Genomic DNA, 25,148 nt, shown 5'->3' on the forward strand with positions numbered 1-25,148 from the left:
TGTTTGTATCTCCTCCTTGTGTGTCTCTGCAACTTGTACATTTGCAATTTTTTCCGTTTGTATCTTTTATGTAACTCATGTAATCCTAAATCCTTATGTATCGCAACTGGTCCTTATGTAAAGTGCTCTGACACCTTCGGGTAATGTTCGCTCTATATAAAATCGCATTAAATAAATAAAATTAAAAAAAACAGTCCGAGCCAGCCGCAGGCGTGGTCCGTGGATGGTGGCTTCGTGGAATCAGGGAGGGGAGGGTGGTTGATGTCACACTCATATAGTGTAGGGTTATGTTATTTAAAATGGTGAGGTCGTAGGCTGATGCTTTTGAATAGGCTAATTGATATCACTGACTGCGCATTGAGGCTGAAACGCGCTGGATGACGATAATACTTAGGAGCTTTTGATACAGAATAGCAAAATACTTTTATTAACCAAAATGCCAAGAGTTGAGGAAGTGAGAGCAAGCACCCTTTGACCTCATGTGACATCACATGATTGACCACCTGTCTCACCCATACATAGCCCCTCAATCTTATTCTATTTGCTACAGAGGAGCTAGAGGAAAGAAAGATAAGCAGAAGATACTACAGAAAGTAAACAGGGATTTTAGCGGACTTGCAGTCATATAGTGCTTTGTTGGGAGGTAATATCATTGATTTGGCAGGGTGAGTGGAGAAAATCGTGCCAAAAACGGTTTTTAATGGGTGCTTTGTTATACTGGAAAGTGAGTTCCTATGTTGGTGGTAGAGTGAAAGAGATAATGTGCTCTCCTTGGGATCTTTAGACTGTGGTGCAGGGATCTATCAGTTGACCGAGATGCTGTTATTTCTGTTGTCTCTCATCAATGTGAACAACTCATATGTACAGGGGCGTAACACAGGCCCCCGCATCTCCCGCGGTGTGGGGGGGGGGACCTGAACTGCATGGGGCCGCCTCAGCACAGGACTCAGGCCTGAGAGCTCCGGATTAAATACGGAGGGGGGCCCTCTGTGTACATTGCAGGGGGGCCCCTTAGACTTTTGTTACGCCACTGCATGGTATTAGAGAGGGGGAGAGCAGCCTGGGCAGGGTCACCCCCGGAGTGAAGGAAGGACCCTTGCACCTTTGTAGCTCCAAAGTGAGACAAGGGGGAGTCATCTTGGCCCGCTGTTATTATTTTCTGGAGCCCGCTTACATTTTTATTTGAGTCTGTTTGATTCGCGCCCCAATCTTATTACCGCATTGTGATGTCTCCCATTCCATTTTGTTTTCGATTATTTTCCCTCATTATCCTGTCTTTGTGGTATTTTCTTATTTTTATGTATTCATATTTTATGTATGTATCCTTGTTTTTTATTCACTTTCTGTCCATCATTCTATATTTGGGGCCATCAATTATCCTCTGCTTGCCGTCCTGCCTGTTATCCTTTCATTGCTCCTGTTACTCTTACCTTCCTTTGGCTCTTTAATCTTTTGTCATTAAAGTCATTATTTTACCTTTACTGGTTACATCCCACCTTAGGGGGCCCTGGGATTTTACCCCATTCTAGCCTTCTCGTTTTATTCCATAATTTAATTTATATTTTAATTTTCTCATTGGTTGTATTGTATTTTTCTTGTTTCAGATATCTATTACATTGTCCTTAATTTTAATTTGTCCTTTTATTTCTATTCTAACTCAAAACATCGGAAACTCAAACAAGATATTGTGTTTGCTGCAAGTCAGTGAAGTTGGGAAAGGAGCAGCCTGCACAGCGCCATCAGAGCCACCATCGCGCCTCTAACCGCTTCCAGCTTGAGCGCTGTCCTGAATTGGAATGATTCATAAAGGACTCCTTATGCTGGTGCGCAGCACATATCTAAGCACTACACTGGTGTAGCAGGTGTAGCAGAACACTGATTGGGAAATATTAGGTCAAATAATTTTTCCAGGATTAGCAATGTTGAAAATATGGGAGCAGGAGTGGGCCCTGAAAGGCCCGTTTGAAAAGCTGCTGGTTCCGCCGTCCCCGCCTGCTCCCGATTGCCTCCTCAAGCACCAAAAGAAAAGAATAACTGAAAAAGACAGATACGTTATGGGGCGTGGGTCACTGACTACAATCAAGTTTCTCACAATAAAAATGAGGTATATATATATCTATATATATATATTGTATTGTATTTTTTTTTCAAAACTTTATTTCTGTTAATTTCAACCATAAAGATACAAGTAAAATCAACAATAAAATACATTCTTGATAAATCCAATAATTTTGGAACAACGTAGTGGGGCAAATTAATCCGTGGTAATTGCATGATCCCATTCAAATTCGCCAATAAAACCTATCTATATCAATAAATATATATTTTTTTAAAATGCATATAAAAAGCCAGGTCGTTTAAAATCACAACTATTCCAGCATATAATTATTACACTGAATATTTGGTAGTTTTAATTTTCACAACTAAATAACAAAACAATATTACTAACAACAGAGGAGAGCAGAGTTCATCACTAGGGCAGCCATTTTTCTAAAGTGCAAGTGCAGGGTTTTTCGCAGTTTAAAATCATTAGTCCCATTGTGACTAAAATGTTAGTCCCACTTTATTCCTTGTAAGATATACATTAAATAGGAATCTACTTACACTGAAGACGACTATCTGCGACGTGTCTGTCTTCAATATGCGTTCTGCCTCTTTGCACTGCCTAATATTCAGGTTTTTGCAGAGCGGTCTTATCCATTTTTTCCTAGCCGCATCGTATGCAGGGCAAGAGAACAATATGTGTAGATCATTTTCTACAGCCATTTTTTCACATAGAGTGCATTGATCACCACTATTATCATCATGGCTTTTGCCCCATCTTGATTTATTGATATTTAGCTGCAACACCCCATATCTAAATTTCAAAAACAGGGATTTCGCTAACTGGGGGAGCACCTCATCTAAGAACGGTTCAAAATGTGCAGTGTTTTTAAAAGCTAAAAATCTCATTGTAAGAGACCTCACAGAGGAACCATGTAGCACCCTGTCATTAATATATGCCAAAAATAAAATTTTACTTGTTTCTTGCAGGCCGAAGGTAATTGAAGGGGAAACTCCCAATAATGGGAAACACCCAACTTCGTCATCCATACTGCCACATGTTTGAACCAGGGGATCTCCTTACACTGAGGAAAATTAATAATCTCATCTAGACCCTCTCTATAATGGAGGAGCTCTGGTGTAGACCAAATTCTCACCCAAAATAAGAGGGGTCTTAACAGTTCATAATGGTCAGTCCGTTTAATATTAAGGTCCATGACCACTGGTATTAAAGGTGTTCTAGTAGGGATACTTAATAATTTCCGAATAAAATTATTTTCTCCCTTTTCAAAGTTGTTTTTACAATATGGGCCCCATATTTCCGCTACATATAGGGAGGCTGATTGGGCTTTATATTTAAAAACCTCCAATGCGAGGGAAACAGCTTTTGACAAACTAGCCCAATGTTTTTTTTAAATTGGCAATGAATTTTGGAGCAAAATTATTTTATTATTTTCCATTTGCGGCTTCCAAGATAGTTTGGTAACCAATGTTATCCCTAGATAGTTAAAACTTTGCAGGTATTCTAGCTTTTGATCCTTTAATACTAAGTTCTTTTTAAAAGATTTATGAGGATTTATAGACATGTATTTTGTTTTGCTGGAATTGATTTCAAGGCCTTTCGTAATACAGTAAATATAAAAAGAATCCACAAGACATTGCAGTCTCATTGGTGTTTGCGAGATTAAAATGGTATCGTCGGCAAACAATAAAGCCGTTATTATTCCCCCCCCCCAAACTTGGGAGAGTCATTTTTACAAGTTGCCAGATATTTTGGAATGTCGTTTACATAAAGTGAGAAGAGCGTGGGTGCCAATATGCATCCCTGGCGTACTCCTCGGAAACATCCTTAACCACGATGTATTTACAACGACTTACATGAACAACGAAGAGTTAACAACGAAGATTCACTTACCACGAAGGGCTGAACAACGAAGGACGGAACCACGACTTTTAGAATACCGCAGGCGAGGTACGTCAGCTCCGCTCAATCTACATCTGAGGTTCCATTCTGGTCCGGGGTTCCAGTGCTGAAATTGGCCACTTACACAGCATGCTGCTTTGCCCTCCGTGCTGGGCTGCCAACAATTCGCCCCTCGCTCTCCACACTGTAGGACTGCGGCAACGAGCTAACTCTAACTCTTACGTTGACCCGCAGCCAGAGCCAGCAGAAAACTTGTTTACTCCCCCACATGCTCACTGCGATTGGGCTTCATTCGAGTGATTCGTCACTTAACTCCCCCCAATCAAAAATCCGCCTTTGTTACCAGCGGTAGTTTAGGAAAAGAATGTTGACAATGGCATCTTGTAATGCAAATGTCAGCCTTAACGTGCTAATGTCAGCCTTAACGTTTTGTCTGCACCCTGGCTGACGTTTAAAAAAAAACAGTATTGGGATGTAGTCTGGTTTTCATCTGCTCGGAAGAACGACTTTGGAAAAGCGTATATGGAATAATCTGACATTCTAAGGTTGGTCATTTTGTTTTAAAAAAAGAGTGTTTATACATGTGTATTTAATTTGATGTTTAAACACTTTTACTTCTTGCAACACGATGTACATATTTTATGGATAATGGTTTATGAAGTTCGTTTTTAATTTAAAAAAAAATAAATCTAACTTAAAATGATTTAAGCAATGTTCACCTATTAATTAATTTTTCAAAAAAGCATGTTTAATTTATTTAAGAATAACAAGTCTACTTTAATTGTTTGCACTTGTGCAGAGGTGCTCAGATTACTGTCTTTGTGTTGGTTACTTATGAGACTAAAAAGAAAATCACAGCCTTTCATTTTTTCATGTTCGTATTGAGCTCGAAGAAAGACACAGAATTAACTTGATGATTTAATAGAAAACGGTCTCAGAAATTAGTAATTGGCAAGTAAAAGGATTTTCGTTGTTCAGGAAGTCGTTATAAAATTAGCAGTGGTTAAGAATAGGTCGTTGTTAAACTTTCGTTGTTTAGGAAGTCGTGGTTAAGCAAGTAGTTGTTTAGTCATACAACCATACTCCTCTACTAACTGGTATTGCCTTAGTTAGCTCTCCCCTTGGTCCCATTCTTACTTTGGCAACATTTTCTTCATGGAGCCTAATTAACTGTACAAGTAGTTTAGCCGGCACCCCTAAGCACTTTAACGTATTCCACAATAAGTGCCTGGGTACCAAATCGAACGCTGCCTTTAAGTCTACGAAGGCAATATATAGACTGCCTTTCTTTACATTAATATATATCCAGGAAATGCATTGAAATCTAAAAACTTGATCAACCTTGCTTGTTTTAATTCTGAACCCTGCATGATATTTTGACCAAACTTTGGTCTCCTCTATCCATTCTGTTAATCTGTTTAAAATATGCCTGGCAAAGACTTTTTGTAAAAGATCGATTAAACTAATAGGGCGATAATTTGCAGGATCATGCCGGTTACCCTTTTAAAAAATTGTCACAATCTCTGCCCCTTTCCATGATTCAAGTATTGGGTGACTAAAACTATTGCATTACATAAAAAATTGTATATATGGTCCCCATACCTCGGAGTCGTGTTTCAATAAATCTCCCGGTACTTTATCAGGTCCCGGGGCTTTCCCTCGTTTGATGGCCTCAATTGCCTTATTTGTTTCATCCAGGCTGAACTGCATATTGGCGGCTTTTGCGGCTAGCTCCAAGTCTTTAGGTAAGACAAATTGGTCCCAATTTGTATCTGAGTAGAGCCTAGAAAAATGTTCAACCCATGTTTTCTCATCTAGGAACAGGGCTTTTTTTGACATGCCCCTTTTATACCCTTTTGCTATTATTCTCCAAAAGCCAGCTTGATCTTTGGACTTGGCTGCCTTTATTAAGTCTGTCCAATTATCTTCATCCCATTCTTTATCCGCTTTTGTGAGTGATCTTTTATAATTATATCTCTTTTCCCTTACTATTGATATATTATTGCTTTTAATTGCTTGGATTAATTCTGTCTTGGCTACCCGACAATCTTTATTGTACCAAGGAATACCCATCTTGCTGTGCCCATTACCATCACCGTTCCTTTCTTTAGGTATATTACTTAGTATCGGAGCCAGGGCATTTATCAAATTGTTGTGTAAGTCCAACACTAGGATATCCTCGACTGGTAGCTCTAGGAAGGGTGTAATTAGCTCAGCAAAGTTACTATCAATATTGGTCATAGACCGAATATTACCTAAAATGTTTGGCCACTTAACAGCTCGTCTGTTATTGCTTATTAAAAGCACATACCCGGTAATAATATTTTCTCTTTCACCCTCTGAACTAAGTACAAAAAGTTCAGGTGTTAACGTAAGCTTTAGAGGTCGATGATCACTCTCAGATCTGGGGTCAATTTTAAAATCTACAACCAAAGACCAAAACTCTACAAAAAACAATATGTAGTCAATATTGCTCTGCGAGCAGCCTATACAAAATGTATATGCATTTGGCCTATCCGAGGGTAAGCGCCCATTGCACACGCTCAGATCATGACCCATTGTATTGTATTGTAATTGCATTTATATAGTGCTTACTACCCCTGATGAGGCGTCAAAGTGCTTTTTCGGCGAGTAGCACGCTACTCTGGGACCCAAAGAGGATTAGGGTTGAATTAGTACAGTGAAACATGCAAGTTCAATTTAAGTGGTGGATAGGTTATTCAGTTATTTGGATTCAGAAGGATAGCAGAAAGATAGAAGAGGAAAAAAAGGTTTGTATTTATATAGCGCTTGTTACCCCTGATGGGGTGTTGAGGCACGCTACTCTGAAAACCCATAAAGGATTAGTGGTGAATTAGTATAGTGAAATATGAAAGTAGTTTGAGTGGTGGATATTAGTCAGTTATTTGGAGTGAGAAGGACAGCGGAGGGATAGAAGGAGAAGAAAGGTTTACATTCACATAGCACTTGTTGCCCCTGATGGGCGCTTTTCTGGCAAGTAGCACGCTACTCCGGAACTCAGAAAGGATTAGTGTTAGTGTACACACAGTCTCTCACATACATTGACAATGCACACACACACACCTGCAAACACACACTCAGCCTTTCACATTCATTCACACCTGCACACAGATGCGGACGAGTACATACAAACACACACCAAATACACACCTGTACACACACACAGCCTCTCAGATACACTCACACGTGCGCACACACCAGTACATACAAAACACACCTGCTCACGCCCAGCATCTCACATATATTCACACAGACGGACACTAGTACATACACACACCTGTAAACACACACTCAGCCTTTCACATTCATTCACACCTTCACACAGACGCATACCAGTACATACAAACATGCACCAAATACACACCTGTACACACACAGCCTCTCAAATACACTCACATGTGTGCACACACCAGTACAATACAAACACACACTAAATACACACAGCCTCACAAATACACTCACACCTGCGCACACACCAGTACATACCAACACACACCTGTTTGCGCCCATCATCTCACATACATTCACGCAGACGGCCACTAGTACATAAACATACTTGTAAAAACACACTCAGCCTTTCACATTCATTCACACCTGCACACAGACACGCACCAGCACATACAAACACACACCAAATGCACACAGCCTCTCTAATACACTCACACCTGCGCACACACCAGTACATACAAACACACGCCTGCTTGTGCCCAGCATCTCACATACATTCACACAGACGTACACTAGTGCATACACACACCGGTAAAAACACACTCAGCCTTTCACATCCATTCACACCTTCACACAGACGCATACCAGTACATACAAACACACACCAAATACACACCTGTACATGCACAGCCTCTCAAATACACTCACATGTGCGCCCACACCAGTACATACAAACACACACCTGCTCACACCCAGCATCTCGCATACATTCACACAGATAGACAATAGTACATACACACACTTGTAAACAAACACTCAGCCTTTCACATTCATTCACACGTGCACACAGACACACCAGTACATACAAACACACACAAAATACACACAGCTTCTCAAATACACTCACACCTGTGCAGACACCAGTACATACACACACCTGCTTATGCCCAGCATCTCATATACGTTCACACAGACGGACACTAGTACATACACACAATCAGCATTTCACATTCATTCACACCTGCACATAGACGCACACTAGTACATACAAACACACACCAAATACACACTTATACACACACAGTCTCTCAAATACACTCACACCTGTGCACACACTAGTACATACAAACACACTCCAAATACACACCTGTACACACACAGCATCTCATATACACTCACACCTTCGCACACACCAGTACATACAAACACACACCTCCTCGCGCCCAGCATCTCACATACATTCACACAGACACTAGTACATACACACACCTGTAAACACACACTCAGCCTTTCACATTCATTCACAACTGCACACAGATGAACACCAGTACCTACAAACACACACAAAATACACACCTGTACACACACAGCATCTCAAATACACTCACACCATGGCACACACCAGTACATTCAAAAACACACCTGCTCGCACCCAGCATCTCACATACATTGACACAGACAGACACTAGTACATACACACACCTGTAAACACACACTCAGCCTTTCACATTCATTCACAACTTCACAGTAACGCACACAAGTACATACAAACACACACCAAATACACACCTGTACACACACAGCCTCTCAAATACACTCACACCTGCGCACACACCAGAACATACAAACACACACCTGCTCACACCCAGCATCTCACATACATTCACACTAACGGACACCAGTACATACACACACCTGTAAACACACACTCAGCCTTTCACATTCATTCACACCTGCACACAGATGCACACCAGTTCATACAAACGCACACCAAATACACACAGTCTTTCAAATGCACTCACACCGGCGCACACACCAGTACATACAAACACACACCTGCTCGCGCCCAGCATCTCACATACATTCACTCAGACAGACACTAGTACATACATACAACTGTAAACACACACTCAGTCTTTCACATTCGTTTACATCTGCACACACACACACACTTGTACACACACCTGTAAATACACACTCATACATACCTGCAGTCTCTCACATCAGTGCATACTACACATGTGCCTGTAAATAGTGCCTCCAACGCATTCATGCACACACACACACCTGAAAACACACACTCACAACTGCAGTCACACACACACTTATAAATACCCCCACGCACCTGTACACAGTCTCTCACATACATTCACACCTGCACACAGACACTTGTAAACATACACACACATGAACACGCCTGAATGCACACAGGACTCACCATGGGCCTGATGCCAATTGCAGCGCTACATGACTTTGTCAGGGTACTGAAGCACTAGACACATAATTTATGGGAGACAGCTTATAATTGCGCAATGAAGACAGCGCTTTGGGCCAAGCAGAGGGCAGGGAAGCGCTACACAAACGGCAATGCAATGGTGTTTACACACGGTCGGTGCTTCACCAGCGTGCAGACATTGTATTCTATACTGTGTTCTAGCCACAGGAGCAGCGACAGGGGGCCACAAAAGCAGGAACAGGGGGCCACAGGAGCAGCGACAGGATGCCCCAACAAGTGGCATTCACTGGCGGGTGGCATCGTCACCTCTTCTCCCTACCAGAGAGGCCCGAGGCGGATGGGCACAGAGACCACCGCTTCATTCACCACTTCAACAGACAGCAGCTTTGTACCCAGTGGCAGGAAGGGTGGTGCACAAGGGTCATGGGCACGCAAAGGCATACGAGGGCAGGGTCATACGGGGTCAGTGGCACCAGGGGTCAGGGTCATAAGGGGTCAGGGTCACACGGGGGCAGGGACACATGGGGGCATAGGCACATGGGGTCAGGGGCCCACGGGGCAGGGGCACACGGGGGAGGAACACTCACCTTATCTAGATATGAGAACTTGAGCCAGAAACTCCATCTTGGACATAGTGGGAGCCCCCGCGCCCTGGCACCTTGGCACGATAACACAGGCACGGCAGAGAAGCACTACTGCTAAGCTGGCTAAGATCCTTCACCATGGCAGCAATCCACTCCACGAGCATGAGCAGCAGGTCGGGCCCCACCGACAAGCCACGATCAAGCCACTGAAGCATATCCACGAGTCGCAAAGACATGACAGTCACAAGCATGAAGAGCAGGGTAGCGCCGCACAGGAGAGGGCAGGGCCCCCACCGGAGAGGCCCGGGGGCTCAGATGCCAAGCAGGGGCAGAGCCCACGCAGGACAGACACAGAGACACAAGGGCAGAGCACCAGGCAGGCAGGGGCTCATCTTGTACCCTGCACTGCCTTGACCCTGCACAGCCTGCACCCGGACAGCATGGACCCCGGGCAGCCTGTCCGAGGGGGACCCAGCACAGCCTGTCCCCCTTCCAACAGGGACGGTTGTATGACTAAACAACTACTTGCTTAACCACGACTTCCTAAACAACGAAAGTTTAACAACGACCTATTCTTAACCACTGCTAATTTTATAACGACTTCCTGAACAACGAAAATCCTTTTACTTGCCAATTACTAATTTCTGAGACCGTTTTCTATTAAATCATCAAGTTAATTCTGTGTCTTTCTTCGAGCTCAATACGAACATGAAAAAATGAAAGGCTGTGATTTTCTTTTTAGTCTCATAAGTAACCAACACAAAGACAGTAATCTGAGCACCTCTGCACAAGTGCAAACAATTAAAGTAGACTTGTTATTCTTAAATAAATTAAACATGCTTTTTTGAAAAATTAATTAATAGGTGAACATTGCTTAAATCATTTTAAGTTAGATTTATTTTTTTTTAAATTAAAAACGAACTTCATAAACCATTATCCATAAAATATGTACATCGTGTTGCAAGAAGTAAAAGTGACCGACTGACCGACCGGGCCCCAGCGCTCCCCGGACCCAGCACTAACTGGCCCCACCTGCCCCGGCTCCGCCACTTTCTCTAAGCACCCGGCCTGACTTACAAGAAATGGGTAAGTCAGGGAAATTACTGGCAGTCTGATGAGAGTTACAGTATGTGATGTAACCCAACCACAGGTGCGCTGTAAACACAGAGCTTCCCGGGGCCTGAGGTGCTGGGGGAGAGGGTACCTGGGGTGACCTGTGCCAAGGGGGGAGAAGGGGGTGCTGCACCATGGGCAACTTGTGCAGGGGGGGGGCAGTGTGCTACACCCTGGGTGACCTGTGAGATATATATATTACCTTTTTCTTTCTCACTCAATGAGAGGTACAAGATGGCTCCCAACACTTCCTGGTTTGAAGTGTTGGCAACCAATTAGAGCCAAGCTCGTGCTGGGGGGGGGGGTTAGGCTCCGCCCAGATATATAAAGATATTTTTCCTTTAACATCTCAAAAAACTACTGATCGGATTTACACCATTTAACAAAAAGGTCTCTTTCTGAACCAAGGGCTACCTTGTTGCCAAATTTGGTGTAATTCAGCAGTTCGGGCTGTAACTTTGTCTAAAGTTTCCTATGGAAATTAACATGGGGAAAACATGTTTTGGGACCCCCTTTTTTTCTTGGACCCCGTTTGTTGAATCACCCCAAAACTTTTAAGACAGGAGCTGACTGGAGGGGGCCACTAGTTTTGAAAATTTTGCGAAGATTCGTCATCCGGTGCCAAAGGTATTGGGAAAAGAAAAAACGCTTTTCCTATGGAAACTAGGTCCTAACTATAACTACCTACTGGTGACCGCCAGTAGGTAACACACACACACATATACACACATATATAGCAGTGAAATTCATGTGAATAAGTTGAAGCTCCAAAAGACACTACAGGGCACTCGTATTTTTATATGTCATATATTTATTAGCAGACGCGTTTTGACAAAATATCGCCAAAATATCGCCTTCCTCAATGTTGCAAGAGACAGTCCTGTGCACACAGCATGCTGGGATTATTTAAATGGAAGGAACCCTATTTCTATTGGTAGGCTGACAATCATGTTTATTGGAAAGAGACCAACGATTTCCTCAACATCTCAGCAGTCATTTTATTATTGAGCAATTAAAGCAAACGTTATGCTGTTCAGGCTCAATGCCACACTGTACTCACCTCGCAGGGTAAGTTAAAAGTCCTTATCAACTGGCCACCTTGTTCACATAATATTCATATAGCTGCATTCACACTGCCAAAATGCTGTGTTTATAACCCCTCAACTGCTGCTGGATATTGAGCAAGAGTAAAACAGCAGGAGTCAGTGAGATTACTGGTTTCTTTGAATTTGGATAAATCACAAACTTTCCTTGGTCGACGGTGCAATCCTTCAGGGTGGTTCTGCAAATTTTCAAAGTTCATTCCACTCCATGCTGTTGAGTAACCCTATTCAGCCTGAAGGGCTAAGAGATCACCCCACCTAAGCACACCTTAGCACATGGAGCAGCGTATTGCATGCACCAGATACACCCAGGGTCAAGATCTATCTTCCGGATCAAGTGCCAAAAATATGTTCAGTTTAGGGAATCAAAGGCCTGCTCTATATCAAGGAGTGCTAAAGCAAAGTTGTCCGACAAGAGCCGTGGGACATGAGAAACATGGGCCAGGTGTCCCAAATTATGGAGGGTGCTGCGCTTCGGGATCAAGAAAGATTTGAAAGATTAACCTACCTGTAAAAATTGCCAACAAAAACAGTTCTTACTTTTGAACAAAGTTCTTGGTTTTACAAACTATATCACAGGAAGTGCTATTTTTCTCATTTGTTCTCAGATTTATTCTTTGAGTGTGGGTCTCATTAATTGACTATGTGAGTACAACAGATGCGTAGCACTACCCTCTGATAAGCTTAGCTGATTGCCCACACTACCACAAAAGCGGGAGTTAGTAATATCTACTTTAGCTCTGTTAGACAATTGGGGACCTCCTGGACTATACACAGTGTACTTCCTTTGAGTCCACTATATTGAGAGCTATCTTCCTACATTTTCTGTAGACTCAAACTAGGGTACTTGGATTCAGAGGTGTTTTGTCAATCAGATTGCTTTAGTTAGAGTCTCTCACTGTTCTTGGATGACCTGGAGAGGGGCAGAAAACATGGAAGCAGGGCCACTCCCATGTGGACCTCATCAGTCCTGAAGCCCCTCGTCGGCAAGTCAGCTTTTACTGTGGTGGTGTCTGGGTTGGACACTTAACAAGACATGTTTGTGGCAAATGCTCCAGTACCCAGGTTATTAGTACTGGGAGACTCCTGGAGAAAATAGCGTCTCAAAACTCGCTGGAGAGATGGGGCTGCCCTCCTAGGACCATGGTGACCTCTTCCAGGCGAGATGCTCCCTCAGTGAGACTGATGGCCAGCAAATTGGAGTGCCGGACAAGTGCAGATGGTGCCTGCAGATTCAAGGGTATGGCTCCTACACCCCAAGGGAGATATGCTGTGGGGTAGTTAAAGGGCTGGACAGTCTTCCAAGGGTTTGGGGAGGATGTGCAGCTTCTGAATGAGCCTGTCCTGCAATTGCTGAGTTTACCAGCAACCGGGCAAGGTGTGGCGTCAATTTCAGAATCAGCACTTCTTTAACCTTCTTCTGTTCCCAGGTAGACAAATCTGTCAGTCTTGCACCTATATTTAGGGGCATTAAGGGGAGTGTAGAGTAGTAGAAAATGGGCTCATACCCCTGGGGTGACTACACTTCCTATTAGACCACTTCCAGCGAGGAGTGGGCATAGTCCTGACCCAGAGTTCCTAGTTTCACCGCAACCAAGATGGTAAAACCTTTCATTGACAGTCCACTTCAAATGGCACACCTTAGGGGTGTGCCTTGCCTGTCAGTGTGACACGTCTTCCCACAGCTAATTTCCTGCCTGTTCTGGTGCCAATTGGGGCCCAGGGCAGGGGATGGCATTCTCCAGGTCTGGGATAAAGCCTAGGTTGCATATAAAAGTCAGCAGAAGCTTTGAATCATCTGGCCTTGATTTGCTAAATCACTAGCCATCCTGCTCAAGGCGGCGTGAATATCTCCCTCCGGAGTAGGCATTGTTTATGGCCTATGCGAGCACAGGCTCTCACCTACAGGGGGTTAGAAACTTGTCTGTGGTGGTAGGCTGGACAATACCAGTCAGCCAACACACTAGAGGACTAGTAGGTTTTCAGGGGGTACCTCTAAGGTGCCCTCTGGGTGCATGCCACAATATATCTTATAATGGCATCAGTATAGATTTATTGACATAACGTGTTTGATCCCAAACACCATTATTTTCAGTGAAGCCATTATGAAGCTGGGTAACTTGTAATAACTAGTGCACCGTACATATCTTTAACATGGCTTTCTGATCATTTGCAATGTCTTAGGGAGAGGTGTGGCGCCGCGGCCACGGCAACTGACGCTGAAATCTGGGGATCACAGTTCGATCCCGGCGCTGCCGGCAGATTAGCCCAGCACCATGTGACTCTGGGAAATAGCTTGCTTAATCTTCCTGACGACCCTCAGCGCCTGGAGACCCTTACGGGTGATTGTTCGCACTTTATAAATGTGGATTATTATCATTAGTAATGGAACTTGACAGATGTGCCCTCACATGTAATATAATTCACCCTGCCTTAGGGCTCGAAGGCCTGCTGTAGGGTGACTTACGTATACGACATGCAGTGTGCTTGAGCACTACACACAGGGAGAGTGCAATGTTATATTTGCAGAATGGCTTGCACCATTTCTCGCATCCTACAATGGCAATCTGCATGAATTTGTTATGTGGTTCCCTTTGGGTTGCATAATACATGCTGCAGCCCACAGGAACCCTCTTTAGTACCCATGCCCTGGGTACCATAGGTACCATTTACTAGGGAATTACAGGAGAGCTAAAGTCCTTGCCAACTGTATTACAATTTAAACATGTTGCAGTTTTAGTGAAAAAGTACTGGCACTGGGTCACGGTTAGCATGGACTCCGTGCATATCCAGTCAGGAACATCAGTATTGGCGGCGATCGTGGCAAAAAGGGGCACTTTCCTACACACACATTGGACTCATATGGGTGACTCATTTGGGTGTGGGAATAAGTGATGTCAGCACGCTTAGGTGCCGCCTTTATAGGCACTGCGCACATCACTTCTGGCACAGATAGAGCCAATGACACAGAGCCAAACTATGCCACCTACCAGCACGCAGAAGTACTGCTCAAATAGTTTCCTGATCCAGTCTGTTGCTGGGGAATATTCGAAGGTGAGGAATCTGCGACTCAAAGTCTATATCAGATAAGTGTCGTTTCCAAAAAGGCTTAGCAAATATTTTTGTAAATAGTGCTCTAGAATACCATGTTTATGTGAACAATTTAGGAGTTATGACTAAAAATTAACATCCCCTGGAGGAGAAGCTGGGCATTACAATCTGTGATCATTTTCTAGTAATAGGAAGAGCAAATATGATACATTTATTTTTTGATACATTTGTTAATACTGAAGTGCTGTGAGAGCAGCCTCCGGATATGCCTATATCATTATAATGTGAACCATATTCTACATAATGATCGATCAAACTTAAAGAGCTGTTTACACTATTCAAACAAATCCATTCATTTATATCACATTTTTCATACACCAGCATTTCTTAGTGATTTAAATCATTCATGCTGCATAAAAGTACATTTTACCACATGCTACTCCAATGCCTGTCTTGTCATTTAGTGTAAAGTAAGGGATAACACCAATTCCAGGTTCCACTATTGCTTTGTGTCTGGAAATTACTTTATGGAGCTATTTTCTTAGCAGTGGTCAGTTAGTACTGAGCCTTAAACTTGCTGATAATGCTGTTGTAGGTTGTATGCTGGGATATTGATAGCAAAAACATCATCTGGCATAAATATAGTGCCCTAGATAACATTTACAAAAATATTGTCCAGGTGGGTATAAATGTGCTATTACTAATGCCAAAGGTGGACCGTGACCAAAATTGCTAATGCCGCGCTCCGCTGTTCTGAAAACGTAGGGATGCGCTGTATTACAATGATACGGCTCATCCCTGTGTTTTCCCTAGCGCTGGCCCTAAATTCAGCTACCCAGCGCATACATGCCAACATTTCAGGAGAGCAAAGGGGGAGATTAAAAAAAATAAATCGGGAGAATGGGGCTTTGAATCAGGTTACTGGCATGTATGGGCTTTGGAAGTGGCTGCTGCAGGATCGGACATTTGAAACGTAAATGCACGTTTTTTTCTTACCTTTCGGAAGCATGGAGCATAATGTCAGGCAGAGAGAGGGTGATGCAAGTGTTAGGCACTGGCCTGGCAGGTTGTTGGTAGTGCATGCACCCCCCACCCCCCTGTGGCAGCCCGGGCTGAAACCGCTCCCCCCCAAGTACTTCACAGGTTTTTGAAAGTCGATTCCCAAGTTAATGACGCTTTGTTGTTTTTTCACCCCTTCGAGAGCCCCTGCATCGCCACTCTTTGTTGGAAGCATTTGCACTTTACACAATACCAATCCCTGTCAGCTGGAACCCCAGACGAATCGGGTTTTTGCTTGTAAGAATCGGGAGGCGGGAGACTAGCCTTCAAATCGGTAGTCTCACGCCTGAATCGGGAGGGTTGGCATGTCTGACCTAGCGCCAACCCAGGCACCATAGTGAAAGGGTGCCTGCGTTGAGGGAATAATTGTTTATGTGCAGGAAGATATCCCTTCCTGCACATAAACCATCAATAATGGTGATTTGTAACATCTATGTGTGCTGCATTTTTTAATGATTGTTTATGTGCAGGAAGGTGCCCCTTCCTGCACATAAACCATCAATAATTTTGATTTGTAACATCTATGTGTGCTGCATTTTTTAATGATTGTTTATGTGCAGGAAGGTGTCCCTTCCTGCACATAAACAATCATTTATGGGGATTTGCTGTTTCTATGTGTGCTGCACAATGCAGCACACATAGACACAACGAAAACCAGGAGAAATGAAGCATTTTTTCTCGTTTCGCCCCCTGTCACGCAGCACTTAGCATTAAAGGGGCAGGTAATGAGTGTTCTGCCGCAACATTCATTGCTTTTTTGGCGCTGACCCCTATTTACAAGGGTGGCGTAAATATGGGGCAGGCCAAAAAAAACCTGGTTTTAACATGGCAAAATGAGGAGAAATGATTAATTTCTCTTCGTCCTTGAAGTTTCTATGTGTGCTGCATTGTGCTGCACACACATAGAAACACCAAATCAACATGAATGATTAATTATGTGTAGGAAGGGACACCTTCCTGTACATACAAATCACTAAAAAAAGAACGATTTGCTACTTCTATGCAGCATACATAGGAGTTACAAATCACCATAAGTAATTGTTTAGGGACACCTTCCTACACATAAACAATTATTCCCTCAATGGCGCTAGGCAGCTGAATTTAGCGCCAGCTCTAGGGAAAACGAGGGTGCTGTGTGAAGGGGGGCCTTATTCACAAGGTGGCATTAAGCCACGTTAAGCGGCTTAACACGAATAAGGTAAAAGGTTTATCGCCGCAGGAACATCATAAAAAGTGACATTCCTGTGGCGATAAACTCAAGTAAATATGCCCCCCCGGATTCCTTTCAGTCTCTATCAGAAGTGTTAAAAGATAAAAGATTATTAAAAGTTTTACAACAAGGAGAGGTTGTTGTTCTCCCTGGCTTTGTTGCTAGGACATCTTTACTCAGCTCTCCAGGACATCCCTTGTGATGACTCATTTTAGCAAGTACATTTTGTAACTATTCGCAGTCACCTAATATGATCAGCGTAAAGTCACAATAGAAATGCAAGACAAGCACAAGCATATGCTATTCACTCACTATTCTTCGTCTTTGTCGGGGTGCAGCTGTGTTAAACTGTGGTGTAGGAATAGAAGTGGGAGAGGGAATAACTTGCCAGGGGGTACAGAAAGACAGTGCAAATCAAGAATCCCATGGAGATTGAAGCCAGTTGCCATTTAGGACTTACCCAATACCAGCTCCCTGACTTCCTTCCATCGGATGTCACCCCCAGACTCATGAACAAGGGTGATGTTGATTCTTCTCTGGATCCCCTTTAAAGCGAGACAGAAAGACAGAAAATGTCAGACAAGAAAGAAAGAAAGGGGAGTATGAGAAGAAAAAATAGAAACAGCAGAAATGAAAAGGTATTGCGAGAAGACTATGGCCTTCGTTACAAGTGGGCCAAATGGGACGAAATATTAACCAAAAGTGATAAAAATACCAATACATCATGGTGAGGTATTTAGTACACCGTAAATATCTCCTATTCTGGATTTTCATTGTCAAAATCAGGCATAAAATGCTAAATCGGTATTTAACACGCGGAATTTCACATCTTTTACGATTAGCCTATACCCCTGATAACTGTTGGTAGGTTTGCCCTGCCGGAATCTATAAGAGGAAAATTGCAAGAGTGTAATAATTATCACGCAGCTCATCAGGGGCGTATCTTCGGATGGGGGAGGAGGAGGGGAATTCAATGGTGAATGAAAAAATTTGCCAAATAATCAATCAATCAATTAAGTATTTGTAATAATCTGCTCTACGTGGTATATATTGAATGCCAACATAGACCATCAGGATAAAATACCCAAACCTTTTTGTTGCTTATCGTAAAAACAGAAATCTCAAAGACCTTGTAGTCAGATCACAAATGCCCCATAAAAAATAGCCAATACAGAGAAGTGATAGGAAACTACAAATGTAGTACATGTAAGGTGTAAGAAACATTGAGCGGTAGTGATGGCTCAAAACAGTCGCACATCAGAATCTCTAGTGGTTCAAAACGGTCCTTGGCTACTGGGGTGCGGCGCGCAACAAAAAAAGCATATTTCCCTTTAATCGCTCACTGTCCCAAAGTGCTATTCAGAAGAGAATAGTCAGGTGTTAATTACATGGCTCTAGTCTAGACAATAATTTGCTCCTTTAGAAGGGCAAGTTATCCATTTGCACAGTTGGGTTTTCTTTTGTGCTGCTGGTGTGAGAAAGACTGAGTGTGGCTCTGTCTGTTTGTATGGGAGGGAGAGAGTAAAGACTGAGGGGTATTTTCACAAGAACGTGTGATAACTACAGCAGGAGTAGCATAAAACAACTTTCAACATCGCAGCCTATCGCGGGAAAATAACTCTGTGTCAACGTGGAATTCACAACAAGGAGGCAGCATGCCATAGACACCAGATAACGTGGCAAATGCCCGTGTGAAAATCAACAACACACCGCAAAAATGCAATACGTGAACCCAAAAAAACATGCAATGAGGCCAACCGCGGTACAAAAAGTAGCAAAAACCAGACACAGGCCTGCAAATCCCACATATATGGCGGGGAACTATAAACCATAAAAACCCCGGAAAAAATACGCCAGAAACAAGCCAAAGCACGTAGCAACATGGATGCAACCTGACCCAGCGCAGAGGCCAACTCGAACCCCACAACCCCCACAGACAACCAGCAAGGAATAACAGGTTGGGGGAAGGGCAAGGAGAAGAGGAAGAGGAAGACGGGGTGCAGACCGCAGGATAACAAGACCAGCGTCACGGAGGTGACAGAACACTACCAGCAACTGACCCACAAGCAGAAGAATACAGCACCACCCAAACAGTCACAATGTACACTGCCATACAGTCTGCATGCAAACTAGCACAATGCGCCAACATATATGTCAACACAAACGCAACACGCACCTCCCCTTCACATCGCAGAGGGCCGCACAACACCTGCAGCAGAGCACAGAATACAACACATCAGTGATGCCAGAGAGGACCACCACACCATCAACACTGACGCCCTACAACAGCACATGGATATCTCATGCAACCCCCCCACCAGGACCTGGACAGCCAAGCTACTCAGAGGAGAACACCGAGCCTGCAACAGACCACACAGCAGGAAGCACCCACGAGCACAGCTGGCTCACGACACTCCAGCCACCCACACGTGGCACCCCAAAGCCATGTGTCAGCATGCTAAAAGGAGGTGGCCCAACAGGTGAAGTTAGGGGCCGAACCCATGGAATGCGAATCAGGACATATACGTAGGGGTCTATTACCCATCAGGGCCCACCCACACCCCACTAAGGAGACCCACGCTGCCATTGAGACACATGCAGATGCACATTCACAGCACAGAACCACGCCCAGGGGTGCGAAATGAGCAGTCACACACCCATATTGGCTGTGCGTACGATGGCCCTGGCCTCTCCCCTTACGAATTGAGTGGGTGACGACAAAGCTACATGTCCAAGCTCCAACACGCTGCCTGTGGTGACATGTCTGCATCCGATGTACACCGCACAATGTAAAGTCGTTGGGACCAGGGCGCACATGCATACTACAAGACCACAGGTACACACGCAGAGATCATGTTGAACTGGCTACGGGCACCCGGCCCCTTTATTGGCAGGGCCACATGTACAGTGACACCTGTGCTGAATGTGTGTGGGGTGAGTGTAAGCCGACCCGCACGGAATGTCTGGTGTTGGTAACCACTTGGACATTGGACACCAGTACAACGGACACAGAAAACACATGCAATACAGAGTCAACTGCTGAGCAACATGAGGTGAGCCAGATAAAGTCCAGATGACAGCCAACATGCAAACAGAAGTGTCCATGAGTCGCAGTGCACTGGGCTGCGGACACTAGAGATGAACGCGCTTATGTGCAGAAAAATTCTCGGATGGTGTCCCTTTGATATATTTCTGATGCAGTGGTGTGTGTCAGACCTGCATCATCTTCACCATTAACGTCTCAGTGGCCCCACACTGTTTGAGGTGACATACCTGCACAACTGCTGCACAGCACAAAACACAATCAGCTACGGACAATGGCCTGCGGTGCACTGAGTCACTGGCACCTGGAGTGCTGAGCAGGGAATCAGGCTGATGATGGCATCCATGACAGGCCCAGGCAACCCCGAAGTCTGCCAGGACCACCGCTTCAACTCTGGCAGATGGCGTTTTGAGGTGCTCCTTGCAGTGGTGGCGTGTGCCTCCTGCGGTGATGCTTTATCCGGGCCGGTCTGGACTCGCTTTGGTGTGTGAGCCCTGGACACTAAAAGATCTCAATGAGAAACTAGACGATTATGGTAATGAGACACAGGAACGCAAATTACGAAAATACAAACACGATACTATTGACTACAAACTCAATGAGGTCTACACCTGGGCGGAAGTGTATGCTCAAAGAAGACCCACTTCTAAATACGTCACCTCATCCCAAGAGAGTACTGTATCAGATCAAAATATATCCGCCACCAGACAACCTATTTCGGTTGACTCAGATCAAGTCACTCAGCCAACAACAATAGAACGGATTGCATTTCCAAGCACCTCAAATACTCAAAAAACGTCTTCTGTTTTTTAGAGAAGGGAACACAAATCGGTTGACCGCCAGATACAAAGAGTTTAAGAAAACTGGGAGAGGCCAGAGAAAATATCAGCCAGAACATCAGGAGCAAAACAAGACCCTAGTAATCAATATTTCATCTAAAACGCTCAATACTCAGCAACAACAAGTTTTAAACAAAGGGCTCTCATTTGTTCCTACTTACTACACCAACAAGATAGAAACAAAAGTGTGTTTGTACAGATTCATGCGCAATTTAAGACTGCAGCACTTCTTTACTAATATTGTTCCCTCTTTGCCAGAGAGCAACCTTCCCATTGAGAACATGTACATCCACGAATACAAGGAATTCAAACCCCGTAGCACATTTGTGGCTCCTATGTCCAATAAAATATTGGACGCCTTTGAGGTTCTTGTAAAACAAGATGTAAATAAACTGAATTTCAGATCCACAACCAAAACCAAATTGAACAAACATGAACAACACACTATACAAGCACTAGCAAGGGACCAGTCTATGACTTTTCAACCAGCGGATAAGGGAGGAGCACTTGTGGTTATGGATACAGAGTTCTACACAAGAAAAGTGCAAGAACATATGGAGGACCAGACAACTTACTTGAAACGACCACGAGATCCAATCATGGACATCAAAAAAGCTCTCAGCAACATTCTTGATAAAGCCTTGGAAATGGGTTGGATCAACAACAACACCCACAGATATTAACTAATCATCCTAGGTGCCCCAAGCTTTACATGCTACCCAAAGTACACAAAAATCTGATGAATCTTCCGTTCAGACCGATAGTGAGCTGTTGTTGGTCAATCTTTGAACAACTGGGGCAATATATTGATCAATTTTTGCAGTCCTTTGTTCAACAATGGACAACATACGTTCAAGACACAACACATTTCTTAAAGTTGTTGCATAACATTGAGGGTTTAGACATGTCTTCATGGATTTTGTGTACTATCGACATTCCAGCACCTTACACCTCTATACCACTGGACGAGTGGTTGGATGCCTGTGAACGGGCTTTGTTACAACAAACCAACATAGCCGCAAACAAGGTCTTCATACTTGAGCTACTCCGGTTTTGTTTACAGCATTCTTACTTCATATGGCATGACGAATTCTACTTACAAATTTCGGGAACATCAATGGGTGCCCCAGCGTACACCAATACGTACATGTCCAAGTTTGAAAAAGACCATATTCTCTCAGATCCAGGATGGTCGGATCATCTCATTTTTTTCAAACAATTCATTGACAACATTTTTATGATTTGATCAAGCACTGAACAAGACTTAACATCCAAAATTGGTGAACAAAATTTGAAAAATCCCCGTTTATGAACTCACGTACCAAACTGACAAGGAATAAATATAATTTGTGGACGTTTTGACTACCAAAACCCATGGCAAACTGGAGACATCTGTGTTTCATAAACCCACTGAACAACTATTATTGTATTCCAGTTTTCATCCACCGGCTCTATTACAAAATCAGTCTTTTTCACAACTATTAAGAACCAAAAGGATCTCATTGTCAACCACAGCATTAACCAATGAGAAAGCTCAACAACGTGAAAAAGTCTTGGCTCGTGCATATCCATCCAGCAGCAGAATTGAGAGCAGCCAAAATACCGAGAAGCACACCCTTACAAACCAAGACTAAACATGATCAGGATAGGATGGTATTTGTGTCAAAATTTTCAACTTCATCTGATCAGATCAGAAACATCGTGAATAATCGATAGGAACTGCTACAATGTGAGGCAGAGTTCAAGGTTTATTCAACAAAAAAACTGTTGTTTGCTTACAAAAGAAGTCTAAACATCAAGGAACTTCTGTCCAGCAAACCACCACCAAAGAGGGCAGCAGAACCAGGGAAGAAAAAAATACTACAATTGCATGCATTGCAATAATATAATTCCTGGGAAAACCATCATACATTCACAAACGGGCAAGATCATCAAATTAAGATAATATTCTACAGACTGCAATTCAATATTCGTCATTTACTGTATCAAATGCTTGCGCGGCAAAATGTACATTGGCAAGACTGAGAGAAAAATCTAAATGGGATGTTATGTTATATGCATTTTATATAGCGCAAAATCACCTTCAGGCCACTAAGCACTTGTAGAGAAAAGTGACCAAGATGTAGGTAATTCCCATTTACCGATTCTTAAATACTGATTTTTACCGATTCTTAAATACTGATTTTTACCGATTCGGTATTAAAAGAATCGGTAAATGGGATGTAGCTAATTATTCGGTTAATTTTACCGAATCGGTAGGATTCGGTAATTAAGAATCATTCATTCATTTTATCTTTATTTCGGCAGTTTTTGCCCAAAAAGATGTACATACAATAATAAAGACTACAATCTATAAAATACCTGGATGATGAATAATACAAAATAGGCACAATAATTAATATAATACATTATTCAAATCAATCAATAGGCATCTGCATCATCAACTCTAAAATTAATTTGAAAAGTGCATGTGCAAAGATTAAAATTAGGCGTTGTTTACTAGAGCCCTATGCTTGAGCCATATTGAAGCGAGATATTTTGCTACACCAAAAACAACCTTACTAGATAAATCTTTTTAAAATACGATTGGCTTGCATGCAGTGTGTGATTCCCATATTTCTGCATAGTGGCACAAGCCAATACCTCTTTATTCTTTGATAGGCAGGGCAAAAGAACATGATATGCAGGTCATTTTCCAATCACAATCGCAGCTGGGACAATTTTCCGGGGAGGATGGGGACCATTTAGTAGTAAAAGCTCTAATTGGTAAAGTATCATACCTCCACTGTAAATACAACTTCCTAGTTAAAACAGGAAAAATATCATCCAGGACACATTCAAAGTAATAACAATCTTTGTCCTTTAAAAAACAATCAGTTAAAGTGCTGGTTTGTACCTTACGTATGGAGGTAGATAATTTATATTCATAATAAAGTTTTGATAGGCTTTTTCTTGAAACCCTGGTGCAGGCGATTTCGGGGGTCATACCACAATTGTGGGACCCCTAGCTTGATGAATTCATTTTTAATACAATCAAGCCATGGAATTGTCACAGCATTTGCCAGATTTAAAATTTCGAGGACTTCCTGCCTGTAGTTCAGGAGCTCCGGCGCGCTCCATAACCTCCGCCAGAGAGTCAGTGGCTTGAGACCCAAGACCTCATCTATCGGCCTAAGGCCCATGTCGAGTCTAGGAGGTAGCAGGGGAGTACTAGGGGTCAAGGTTAATAGTTGTCTGAGGAATTTATTTTCTGTGATGACAATATCAGGCCTACAGACATGCCCCCATAATTCGCCCCCATAGGTGACTGCACCTCTTGCCTGTGTTTTATAAATCTCGATGGGTGGACCAATGGGTTTGATTGTAGAGGTATTAGAAAGCTTAAGAATACCCCCTATTAGCTGTGCCTGTTTGAGTTGAGATTTGATTTGGTGAGGGGCCCACGTATTGCTTTCATTTATAGTTACCCCTAAGTAATCAAAAATCTAAACCCTTTACAGCCTGGTGGCTCCAATTTTGGGGTTTGGGCGTGTGGTTACTGGGGAATTAAAAATCATAAATTTAGTTTTCAAGGCATTGATTTCCAAACCCTGTTCCGCACAGAATGCCACAAACCCGTCCACTACCCGTTGTATCCCCATTGGGGATTTTGACAGCAGCAGGGTGTCATCAGCAAACATTATTGCTGGCACCCTGCTGCCGGCTAGCTTAGGGGCGTCAGTATTTGGTATCCCGTTTAGATGGGAAATTACCC

General features: G+C 43.2%; 1 protein-coding gene across 1 annotated transcript in view; it reads right to left on the minus strand.

Annotated features, from left to right (window-relative positions):
• The window catches only part of KIF1A (kinesin family member 1A), a 2,508,766-nt gene that overhangs the window by 539,240 nt on the left and 1,944,378 nt on the right, over positions 1–25,148 (minus strand). The window contains exon 35 of the mRNA XM_086944020.1: positions 17,973–18,057. Coding sequence (XP_086800146.1) covers positions 17,973–18,057 — 85 coding nt within the window. The remainder of the gene's footprint in view (positions 1–17,972; positions 18,058–25,148) is intronic.

Source organism: Lissotriton vulgaris, chromosome 11 (assembly GCF_964263255.1).
Source record: "Lissotriton vulgaris chromosome 11, aLisVul1.2, whole genome shotgun sequence".
NCBI lineage: Eukaryota > Metazoa > Chordata > Amphibia > Caudata > Salamandridae > Lissotriton > Lissotriton vulgaris.